The sequence below is a fragment of the Fundulus heteroclitus genome, chromosome 23 (assembly GCF_011125445.2).
Source record: "Fundulus heteroclitus isolate FHET01 chromosome 23, MU-UCD_Fhet_4.1, whole genome shotgun sequence".
NCBI lineage: Eukaryota > Metazoa > Chordata > Actinopteri > Cyprinodontiformes > Fundulidae > Fundulus > Fundulus heteroclitus.
Genome location: NC_046383.1, coordinates 17,029,038 through 17,041,136, shown reverse-complemented (window position 1 = coordinate 17,041,136; position 12,099 = coordinate 17,029,038). Strand labels below are relative to the sequence as shown.

At 46.3% G+C, this 12,099-nt stretch overlaps 1 protein-coding gene across 1 annotated transcript in view; it reads left to right on the top strand.

Moving 5' to 3' along the window:
• zgc:152774 (uncharacterized protein LOC553526 homolog) overlaps positions 1–12,099 on the top strand; it is a 46,013-nt gene that overhangs the window by 1,662 nt on the left and 32,252 nt on the right. Inside the window, exons 3-4 of the mRNA XM_021318310.2 lie at positions 3,599–3,731; positions 3,924–4,144. Coding sequence (XP_021173985.2) covers positions 3,599–3,731; positions 3,924–4,144 — 354 coding nt within the window. The remainder of the gene's footprint in view (positions 1–3,598; positions 3,732–3,923; positions 4,145–12,099) is intronic.

The window sequence follows — 12,099 nt, the reverse complement described above, 5'->3', positions numbered from 1 at the left end:
ATCAAGCCACAGTCACCCCCAACTGTTTACCAAAACTGCAGGTTTTCAAAAAGAAGAAAAGCAACGCGTGCTCTCTGAACTCTTTGAAGAGTGCTCCGCTTTATCCTTATTTTGGGATTCTTTCAAATTCAATGGACGCAGAAACTGAACGGAAAAATAGGAAAACAGGGAGGGAGAAAAGGTGAGGCACAATGATAAAGGGGAGAGAAGATGACAAAAAATAGAGTAGTGGGAAAAAGAGGGTGCAAGATAACGTCCTCGGAGTCTGCTACACCTGCAGAAAGAGATATAGACTAGGGATGTAACGATATCAAAATCTCACGGTACGATACAATTTCGATATTGACCTCACGGTACGATATTTATTGCGATATTGTGGAAAAGCTCACGGTACTGTTAAATAGCTCACGATAGTGTTTGTGATGATAATAGCAAAAAAATACAGACATTTTTTCTGCTTTTGCCAGTCAACAGGCAATTTATTGTTGTATTTATGGATCATGACAACATAAAACGCTGATCACATAGTGCTTTTAAAGTGCAAGTTGTAGTCAGGAACATCAATATTCTGTTGATTCTTCTGTGCAATGTTCAAGTTAAGAAGAAACCAAACAATTGTAAACAATAGGGAATTCCCTTTAAGTGCAAACAAATATCAAGTTAAGTCAGGTTTAAATGTGCAAGGCAAGTAAAAGCAGCCTTTTAAAACTGGTATTTAGGAACATAACAAACTTAAATAAAATAATCAGTCAAAAAGCCTTTTAAAAAAACACTGACCTATCCAAGCTTATGTTCAGCTTATGTTCACGTTTTTCATCAGAGAGATCAAAAGATCTACATTTCAAGAAAAAAAAAATCCTGAAACAGTCTGGCAAAAAGCCTTCTGAAAAACACTGTCCTTTAGCTAATGTTCAAGTTTTTCTTTAGAAAGATCAAAAGACGCGCTGTTGTGTGGCATAGTTGTTGAAAATGCCTCCTTCAGGGTTTTTTGACCGGACAGGACATTCTTTGTGAGAGAATCTGCAAACTTTTCCGGATGATGAGTCGTCAGATGACTTCGCATATTGCTTGTGTTTCCCGTGTTGTAGCGCAGTTTACTGTGGCAGTGCTTGCATATAGTCCATTGTCTGTCCACCACCACCTTCTCTCCTTTGGCGTTTTTTGAAACGCCGAAACCAAAATGTTTCCAGACATCCGACTGCAGGGGCTGGCACAATCTCAACTTCGGGGTTGTTGTTTTCTTCCTTACAAATATCGCTGTCGGCCATGCTGGCTGGCTGTGAGCTTGTGTGGACACAGCGTGCAATCCGCGTGCAATCCTGTTGGCTTAAGAACGGTTGGTCGACGCAGCGCGACGCAGCGCAAAGTATCATGGTCTATGTAGTTAATGGTTTGTTCCGCGGGGCTGTGTTTATTCCTTTTGCTTTTTGACGGACACCTGTCCTTTTATTATTGTAACCCAACCACGACGATATCGAGACATGTGTACCACCGCGATAGCGCGATAATGTCAATATCGTTACATCCCTAATATAGACATCATCATCAACAACATCACTGAAAAATACGCTGTATTTTTTTAATGCAAGACGTATTTAGTGGCAGCCAAAGCTAAAAATAGAGCGTATCTTGGGTTGTTTTTCAGTTTCGGTTGTTTTCAGACAGTAGCAGTCTGCCTTGGTTGTGATTATAGAAGTATGGGCCTGTTAAAAAGTAATAAGTAGTTAGTATCTTACCTCCAGATTAGCTGCACCAAGAGGCTGAAGCTAATGGCTAGGCCGAGAGAAGCCAAGACCAAAGCAGGCTTTCAGAACGGCGGCACATCTGCATTGGCCTGTATGATTTACACAAGAAATGGAGGTAGGAGGTGGTACACCGCTAATAGTGTTCCTGTGTGAAATACACATTGACAAAAGAATGTATGGTAATATAAAAAGCAACAACATGTTGTTTTAAAGTGAATGTTTTATTGATAGGTCATACCTCAGATAGGTTTTATTCTGAGTTTTTCACACAGGAAGATTATTGGTGGGGGTACAGCCACCTACCTCCATTTCCTGTGTAAATATGTGTTGGTATCTTTGTAAAATACCAACCAATGCACATGTGACAATCATTTAAAGGTTCATAAAATATAGTTTACATCAGCTGCTGTGAGTTTTTTTGAGACTGAAGATGGTTCAAGGCTGTAGGAGTTTGCTTTGGTCTTTGCCCCTGTAGGACAGCCATTACTTTGGCCACTCAGGACCAGCTAATCTAGGTCTGTACAAAGGGAAATTGCTCTATGTAAGATTTTGACCGCTTATAGCCTTGTAACAGAACCTCACTCGAAAAACCCTTCAGGAAAATGTTGGTAAAAGCTGATGTTAAATTAGAATCAAACTGGTTTGTAAACAACTGGATTTGAAATGCTTTTTTATGGTATCCTGAAAATGCTATTTCTTTAAATGCATTTTATAAATGAAATGTAGTATATTTAAAACTAGGAAATTATATTCCCAAATCTTTAGATTTTCTCAGTCACATATTGCTCTTGAATCCTTGGTTTAAATAGATTGCAGAGGTTCCCCACTTTGCCCTTTCGTACCAGCGTCCTTCCATTTGATGCAAGAAAACAAACCATTTTCTCCCCGTGTACCTTATCGTTGTGTGTTAGAGATGCTTCCATCAGCCTTTTCTGGGCCAATTTCTATTTCTCTTTGACATCTAACCTGCCAGTTGTGGTTTTTGACCCATTCTGATTATAGTTTTCTTAAAACTTTAATGTGAAAAGAAAACAGAACAAAATGCTGCAGGTATTTTGATAGAGGGAGAGGTTGGTTCATCTTTGTTTCACTTTTTCCTCTTTGTAGTATGTAGCTAACCCTATTCTGAAAAATTACAGAAGCAAATAATTAGGAAATTGATCAAATGATACTTAAATTAAGGTCATATTCGTACACTTATCCCCGTGTTGGACAGTTGTTTGGGCTAAGATTAACTATGACTGACTTTCAACTGGTAAATATTAAATATGTGAGTTGCAAGATTTGAAAGATTGATTAGATTGCCCGCTACAACGCATCCAAAACTGCAAACATTTGAACAGAAGAAAATGAAAAAAGTGCTGCACACCTCAGATGCATGACAGTCTGGAGGCCCAGAGTTAGATAATTTATCTTTTTCTTTAGCTTTTTACTTCTCATTACAATTACAATGTATTTATGTTACCCATGCACCTGCATAGGTACTTTATTGATTATGTTATGGTAAGAACTGGAACCCTGGCTTTTCACTTTTTGCAGAAAAACTAGATGGTGGGTTATGTTGTTTTTTCTCCATGTGCAGATTGGTTCTCTTGGTAGTCATCTGCATGTGCACACTATAGGATCTCCATCTGAATAAGATTTGCTGTTTTTTTTTTTTTTTTTTTTTTTCTTTCGGATCAACGTTGTGTCCTTGTAGTGCTGGACAATTAGTCAGTTGCAAAAAAAAGCATTTCTTTTTCAGCATCTTTAATCAGTTAAAGTAACTCTTTAATCAGTTATTTCTCTCAGTACTCCCCTTCCTGTCTTTCTGTCTTTTCAAGCTTTTTAATTTTCCCCTTTTCGTCCTCTAGACAATGCGTCAGATCCCGGTGTGTGCGCCAAACAGATCTGGTTAGATGTAGTTAAAATCGACGATCAGACTTGCCTGACATTCACTGATAATGGCAGCGGGATGACACCTAATAAGCTGCATAAGATGCTCAGGTGAGTCACAAACATTTACACGGGAATCTTTTATTGTGGAAAACGACAGAATTCACAACATATCTAACATTCAGTTTAAAACAAAAAAGTCAATTACTGTTTACTAAAGGTAGTTACCGGTAACTGCAATGTTGTTAAATGGGTACATAAATATCAGTATGTCATCACTATTGTGCTCCCATTTTATTCCAGCTTTGGCTTCACAGAAAAGGGGTCTGGGAAGGCCAGTCAGCAGGCCATCGGCTTGTACGGAAACGGCTTCAAGTCCGGCTCCATGCGTCTGGGCCGCGATGCGCTCATCTTCACTAAAAATGGCGGCTGTCAGACGGTGGGACTGCTCTCTCAGACCTACCTGCAAAACATCAAAGCCCAGGCAGTCATTGTTCCCATGGTGCCCTTCAACCAACAGACCAATATCCTTTTGAAAAAAAAATGAAGATGCAAAACACTCTGTGTGTGATGATTAGCATCAAGGTAGGTTATAACTTTGTAGTCGTCTAGGGACAGTGATGGTTCCCAGCCTAAGGAGATCAATATCATGTGTTCCTAATTATTAGGCAGCTTCTAATCCTCAGGCATAATCTGCAAAATAAGAGCTATAACAGATTCTTATAGTCAAAAATCGTTAGACGTTTTGAAATGGCCAATATATTGGCTAATTTGCATTACCCACCTATATGAAAAACGTGTTGCATTTAGGTAGGCCACAGGGTCAACAGATATCTGTCTGTCTTTATAAAAAATATTAATCAACTGCTAAAGATTTGAGGAAAATAATTTCTGATGCTACTTGGAACCAAATTTCTCTGGTGCTGTTCTAATTCAGAACTGCACCCCAGTGTCCAGGGAACCATAGTTTTCAGGGCCCAGAGACATGGCCAAGGTAAGGAGGGCTGAAACCTGACCACCACCACGCACTGAAAAAAATACTTGGCCAAAAAATCTCTGAAAAAACACATTTTCCAAAATGTTGGAAAATGTTCTTCACTGATAAGATTAGAGAGAAATGATTGACCATGGCTGGAGTAGTAAAAAGCAAGGAGAAGGAGACCTGCTTCTACCCAGACACCAGCAAGGTGGAGGTGTTTTACTAGTATGGGCTGGTATCAACAATGATGGGCTAGATGGACCTTTTCTAGTTAGAGATGGATTCAAAATTGAAACATTCTGCCAGTTTTAGAAGACACTTTCTTCAATGGTAGAGAGAAATGTTTGCTTCTTTTAAGAAGACCATGCCTTTTATGCAGAAACATGCTCCTTCACATGCCTCAAAATACCCCATTGTATGGCTCACAAGTAAAAAATAATGACATGGCCTTGTTCCTCCTATGACCTAAGCCCTATTGTGGACCCATCTGGAACTAGAGATTTATGGTGAAGGAGAACATTACGTCTGTCAGACTAGGGTATAGGAGACTGTTGTTGCTACAACATGAAAAGTTTAGAAGAAAACCAAAACCTCGTTTTTACTTTGAGGTCTATAAACTTTTAGATTGACAAAGAGCACTCAGTTGTCCAATAATAAAATTAATCCTAAATAATTTACCTAACAATTGTACATTTAGTTTATTAGCCCCTAAACACATGTTTTCTGTTTTTGGTTTTCTCACAGATTTTAAGAGATTTTTATCCAGTTATTAAGGACAAAAGGGTATTTAAAAAAAAAATAAAAAAAAATCTGAATTTATATAAAGAACTAACACCCACCACAGCCCCAGCTGTCGTGTTAAATCATAATTTACCTGTGATCAGCCAGATTTTACATCGGGACATGGCAGTGGGATTCTTTGATATTGTTTGTTCTACTTCATGTTGTCAGACAGATTCTATCAAAGGGATTTTGTGATTGCACAGGTCTGGCAGCAATCAGATGTGTGTGGCTGGTGAGATTGAACACAGCTTTTTCCCCAGAAAAATGTGATAGATTACACTTGCTTTGAAAAGAAGGGGTGGTTACTTCCTCACTTAGAGCTGTGTCTTTTAAAAAAAAAAAAAAAAAAAAAAAAGAAAATTGTTATGATATATTTTTCTGGGATGAACCCGGACACAGCACGCACACACAGAGTCAGTTCTTATGAGTGAGTTTTTATTGAATAGTGTGGAAGATGGATCATTAGACCAGAGTCTTTCAACGGACGGAGGTGAAGGGTGTAGAAGCTGGCCGGCAGGAGGAGTGTGGAGAGACTGACCGGGAGGAACTCTGGAGCCGAGCACTGGAGAGCAGGACATCTGAGCAGAGCCGTGGAGCGCAGAGCATCAGAGCCGAGCAGTGGCGAGCAGAGCATCAGAGCCGAGCAGAGGCGAGCAGAACGTCAGAGCCGAGCAGTGGCGAGCAGAGCATCAGAGCCGAGCAGAGGCGAGCAGAACGTCAGAGCCGAGCAGTGGCGAGCAGAGCATCAGAGCCGAGCAGTGGCGAGCAGAGCATCAGAGCCGAGCAGTGGCGAGCAGAGCATCAGAGCCGAGCAGAGGCGAGCAGAACGTCAGAGCCGAGCAGTGGCGAGCAGAGCATCAGAGCCGAGCAGAGGCGAGCAGAACCTCAGAGCCGAGCAGTGGCGAGCAGAGCATCAGAGCTGAGCAGAGGCGAGCAGAACCTCAGAGCCGAGTAGTGGAGCACAGGACGTCCGAGCCGTGCAGTGGAGGGCTGAACGTCCGAGCCGAGCGGTAGAGGTCTGAACGTCTGAGCCGAGCGGTGGAGGTCTGAACGTCTGAGCCGAGCGGTGGAGGTCTGAACGTCTGAGCCGAGCGGTGGAGGTCTGAACGTCTGAGCCGAGCGGTGGAGGTCTGAACGTCTGAGCCGAGTGGTGGAGGTCTGAACGTCTGAGCTGAATACTGGAGAAAACAAACTGTCGGAAAGTCCTTGGGCTGACTGTAACAAGACCAGGTGAAAGGAGTCTTCAGGCTGACGGGTACAAACGGAGCTGACAAGAAAAACTGGCAGGGACTGAGCGGGAGTGAACGCTATGGACCGGCGACGGGAACAGAAAGAGGTGAGTCTGATAAAGCGGTGGGAACAGGTGGAAGCAGTTGTGGGTTAATTGCAGCCTGCCAGGTGAAACCGATCAGGCTGCGCAGGAACAAGAGAGAGGGAGAGAGGCTCAGCATGCAGCCAATAAGCTGCATCCTGACAGTACCCCCCCCCCCAAGGCCGGACACCGGACGGCCCAGAATCCCCACGCCGGGCGGGTGGAGGGGGCCCAGGAAGGCGGGCAAGAGTTGAAACCGAACACTGAGGGACCAAAGAGCCTGCAAACACGAGGAACCAAAAGGGGCCAGAGAACACGGGGAACCAAGGAACTAGAGAACAGCGGGGAACCAAGGAACTAGAGAACAGCGGGGAATCAAGGAGCCAAAGAACACGGGGGAACCAAGGAGCTAGACACTGATGTGCCAAAGCACAATCAGGGGGCGGCACATCAGGGAAAGGCACGAACGCTTGACTGCGCCGGGGGAAAAAGCGAGCGCAACACAGCGCCAAAGGGAAGGAAGGGGCGCAACACAGCGCCAAAGGGAAGGAACGGGTGCAACACAGCGCCAAAGGGAAGGAACGGGTGCAACACAGCGCCAAAGGGAAGGAACTGGCGCAACACAGCGCCAAAAGGGAAAGAACGGGCGTACACAACGCCAAAAAGGGAAGGATCGGACGTATGGAAACGCCAAAAGGGAAGGATCGGGCGTATGGAAACGCCAAAGGGAAGGAACGGGCGTATGGAAACGCCAAAGGGAAGGAACGGGCGTATGGAAACGCCAAGGGGAAGGAACGGGTGTATGGAAACGCCAAGGGCAAGGAACGGGCGTGTGGAAACGCCAAGGAGAAACAACGCCGAAGCGTGAGAGGAGCGCTGGGGCCCAAGGGGCGAGATCGCCGGGGCGTGAGGGAACCGCCGGGGCAAAACGGACGCATGACAGCGCCAAGGGGAAAATATAGGCGTACGAAAACGCCAAGAGGGAAAGAACGGACGTACTTAACGCCAAGGGAAAAGAACGGGCGTACCTAACGCCAAAGGGAAGGACCGGGCGTACTTAACGCCAAAGGGAAGGACCGGGCGTACTTAACGCCAAAGGGAAGGACCGGGCGTACTTAACGCCAAAGGGAAGGAACGGGCGTACTTAACGCCAAAGGGAAGGAACGGGCGTACTTAACGCCAAAGGGAAGGAACGGGCGTACTTAACGCCAAAGGGAAGGAACGGGCGTACTTAACGCCAAAGGGAAGGAACGGGCGTACTTAACGCCAAGGGGAAGGAACGGGCGTACTTAACGCCAAGGGGAAAGAACGGGCGTACTTAACGCCAAGGGAAGGAACGGGCGTACTTAACGCCAAGGGGAAGGAACGGGCGTACTTAACGCCAAAGGGAAGGAACGGGCGTACCTAACGCCAAAGGGAAGGAACGGGCGTACCTAACGCCAAAAGGAAGGAACGGGCGTACTTAACGCCAAAGGGAAGGAACAGGCGTATGACAACGCCAGAGGGAAGAACAGGCGTACGACAACGCCAGAGGGAAGAACAAGCGTACGACAACGCCAGAGGGAAGAACAGGCGTACGACAACGCCAGAGGGAAGAACAGGCGTACGAAAACACCAAGGCTCAACAACTCCTGCTGGAACACGACTGGTGTACAGAAACGCCAGGGGAAAACCCGCCGGGGCGTGAGGGAAACGCCAGGACTTGGGGAAGAGAACGCCGGGGCGTGGGGAGAACGCCGGGGCGTGAGGAAAGAACACACCAGGATGCGAGGAAAACGCCGGGGCGCAAGGAAGAAGAATGCCGGAGCGCAAAGGAAACGCCGGGGCACAAGGGAAACAGGAATATCTAAAACACCAGGGAACAAGAACGGAGGGCGTCCTAACACGCCAAGGAACCGAGAAAAGAGGACGTCCTAACACGCCGGGGATCACTAAATCTAAACGCCAGGAAAACAAGACCTAAACACCAGGGAACTAAAGGGTGAGCTAGGCAGCAACAGGCCAAGCGCGCCAGAGGGCACAGACAGCGACTTAAGCACCGGAGGGCTCTGGCGGCGACCTGCGTGCACTGGGTAGTGACAGGCTGGCGTACCAGAGGGCTCAGCCGGCGACATAGGAGCGCCGGAGGGCTCTGGCAGCGACCTGCATGCGCAGGGCAGCGACAGTCTGGCGCACCAGAGGGCTCAGCCGGCGACATGGGTGCGCCGGAGGGCTCTGGCGGCGACCTGTATGCGCCTAAACAAGGGAACAACACAGATACACTAGGACAAGACAGAACAAAACAACTACTGAAGGGAACTAAACTAACCTAAACAGGGCAAAACATACAACGAAAACAGGAGAAGGGTGTAGGGACCTAGAAAGCGCAGGGACCTTAGAGAGCGCAGGGACCTTTAAGAGCGCTGGACTCCATCCAACGCAGGAACCCATACAGTGCAGGAACCCAGATACCTAAATACAAAAGGGGGAAAAATAAAGACAAACAAAACTAAAATAAAGAAAAAACAAATACAGAACAAGACTAGAACTACAGGGCTGGGACAGAAACTACAGAGGCTAGACTGAAATTACAGAGGCTAGACTGAAACTACAGGGGCTAGACAGGGACTACAGGGTCAAGACAGGGACTACAGAGCTAACGAAACTACAGGGCTGACGAAACTACAGGGTCTCAAACTGAAAAATCAAAACAAGACTGGTAAACTAGGAAAGGAACCAAAAGCTAAAGCAAAACTATGAAACGAAACAGAACAGGGAGATGAGGGCAAGTACGACTAAACTAATGAAAAACTAGACAACTAGAGCTAGAAATCTGTACAGAAGCAAGCAAGAAGTCTAAAATAAAAAACTGGAATTCAAAAACAAAACTCAGAAGACTAAGGCGAACCTAGAACACTAAATCAGGGCTATGGCTAAAACAAGAAGACGGAGAACAAAACCCGAACTAGCTGACTAAGAAAACCAAAAACTAGACTACTAAAGAAAAACCCGAACGACTAGAATAAACCTGGGACACAAAAACCCGGACAAAAACAACAAAATAAAACACAATACTCAAAAGCAACATAAATCTCAAAAAATCCTAAGTAAAGCAAAAACTAAGGTTGAGCCAAAACAAAGAACAGAAGGCGGAAATAATTCTTCTAAAACAAATAAAAATATACAAAAAGACTAGAAACTAAAGCAGATCTAGAACACAACGCCAAAAAAATAACTCCAAACAAAAACCAGAAGGCGCTGGGCAGCAAAGTCTGAATATGCTGGGCAGCAGCAAAAGTTAGCGCTGGGCAGCGACGGCGAGGAGCGCCGTCCTTAGTGCTGAGCAGCGGGGAAGGCGGACCAGGAAAACAGAGTCAGAGGCGGGGCGTCGCAACTCTGCGACCCAGGCGAGACGAAACAGAAACGTGGCGTCGCAACTTTGCGACCCAGGCGAGACGAGACGGAAACGTGGCGTCGCAACTCAGCGACCCAGGCAAGATGAATCCAGAAGCGTGGCGTCGCAACTTTGCGACCCAGGCGAGACGAACCGGAGGCGAGGCAGATCCTACCAGCTTCTACACCAGGCTCTGTGCGTGCTCGGGTTCATCCCTTGGCCGGTCCATAATGTTATGATATATTTTTCTGGGATGAACCCGGACACAGCACGCACACACAGAGTCAGTTCTTATGAGTGAGTTTTTATTGAATAGTGTGGAAGATGGATGATTAGACCAGAGTCTTTCAACGGACGGAGGTGAAGGGTGTAGAAGCTGGCCGGCAGGAGGAGTGTGGAGAGACTGACCGGGAGGAACTCTGGAGCCGAGCACTGGAGAGCAGGACATCTGAGCAGAGCCGTGGAGCGCAGAGCATCAGAGCCGAGCAGAGCATCAGAGCCGAGCAGTGGCGAGCAGAGCATCAGAGCCGAGCAGAGGCGAGCAGAGCATCAGAGCCGAGCAGTGGCGAGCAGAGCATCAGAGCCGAGCAGTGGCGAGCAGAGCTTCAGAGCCGAGCAGAGGCGAGCAGAACGTCAGAGCCGAGCAGTGGCGAGCAGAGCATCAGAGCCGAGCAGAGGCGAGCAGAACCTCAGAGCCGAGCAGTGGCGAGCAGAGCATCAGAGCTGAGCAGAGGCGAGCAGAACCTCAGAGCCGAGTAGTGGAGCACAGGACGTCCGAGCCGTGCAGTGGAGGGCTGAACGTCCGAGCCGAGCGGTAGAGGTCTGAACGTCTGAGCCGAGCGGTGGAGGTCTGAACGTCTGAGCCGAGCGGTGGAGGTCTGAACGTCTGAGCCGAGTGGTGGAGGTCTGAACGTCTGAGCTGAATACTGGAGAAAACAAACTGTCGGAAAGTCCTTGGGCTGACTGTAACAAGACCAGGTGAAAGGAGTCTTCAGGCTGACGGGTACAAACGGAGCTGACAAGAAAAACTGGCAGGGACTGAGCGGGAGTGAACGCTATGGACCGGCGACGGGAACAGAAAGAGGTGAGTCTGATAAAGCGGTGGGAACAGGTGGAAGCAGTTGTGGGTTAATTGCAGCCTGCCAGGTGAAACCGATCAGGCTGCGCAGGAACAAGAGAGAGGGAGAGAGGCTCAGCATGCAGCCAATAAGCTGCATCCTGACAAAAATATATTACCTGTAATGAATCACGGCCGCGGACCCAGAATTCAGCCAGACCAGCAGAGGTTCTTAAAAAAGGGATTTATTAAACAAAAAGCAGAGCAATGCAAAAAAGGACTAAAGAATCAAAAACGACTAATAAAAAACATCCAGAACTTCATAGGAACAGAAACTGACTGGTAACATGACAGAATAACTCAGGTTCTCTGGAAGGGGAAAAACTACAAGACCAACAAGACGACCTGGCACTGATGTCTGGTCCCAACAGTTTATATGGAGGTGGAGGCAGGTGAAACCAGTGAGAGGTGATTGCAGCAGGGGTGGAATTAGGCAGGTGTGCAGAGTAAGTAATTAGACCAGACATCAGTGCTGAGGCTCAAAACAAGAAGAAGAAGAAGAAGAACCAAACCTAAAAAGCTGAGAGGACAAGTGGACAGAAACAAACTACACCAGACCTGATAAGAAACAAAACAACCCCGAAGTATAAATCTAAAACAGAAGATAAAGCTAAGACTAACACGGATGACCACAGGATAAACTAACTGTAAACAAGCTAAACAGGAACCTAGACAAGACAAAACTCAAAGCAGCCAGAGAACCTAAGGCAGGAGAGTAAACAAACCAAAACAGAACCTAGAATATTACATTACCTCCATGTTTGAGAAAACTAAGAATTGCTTTTTTGTTGATTGTTTTTATGCAAAAGCTGTGTTTTCACGAGTAGAGGGAAGTATCTCAGTTCAGTGTAGAATAATCCAGTTCATGTTTGATAAATCCAGGTATTTCAGATTTTTGCGCTCCAGATCATCACA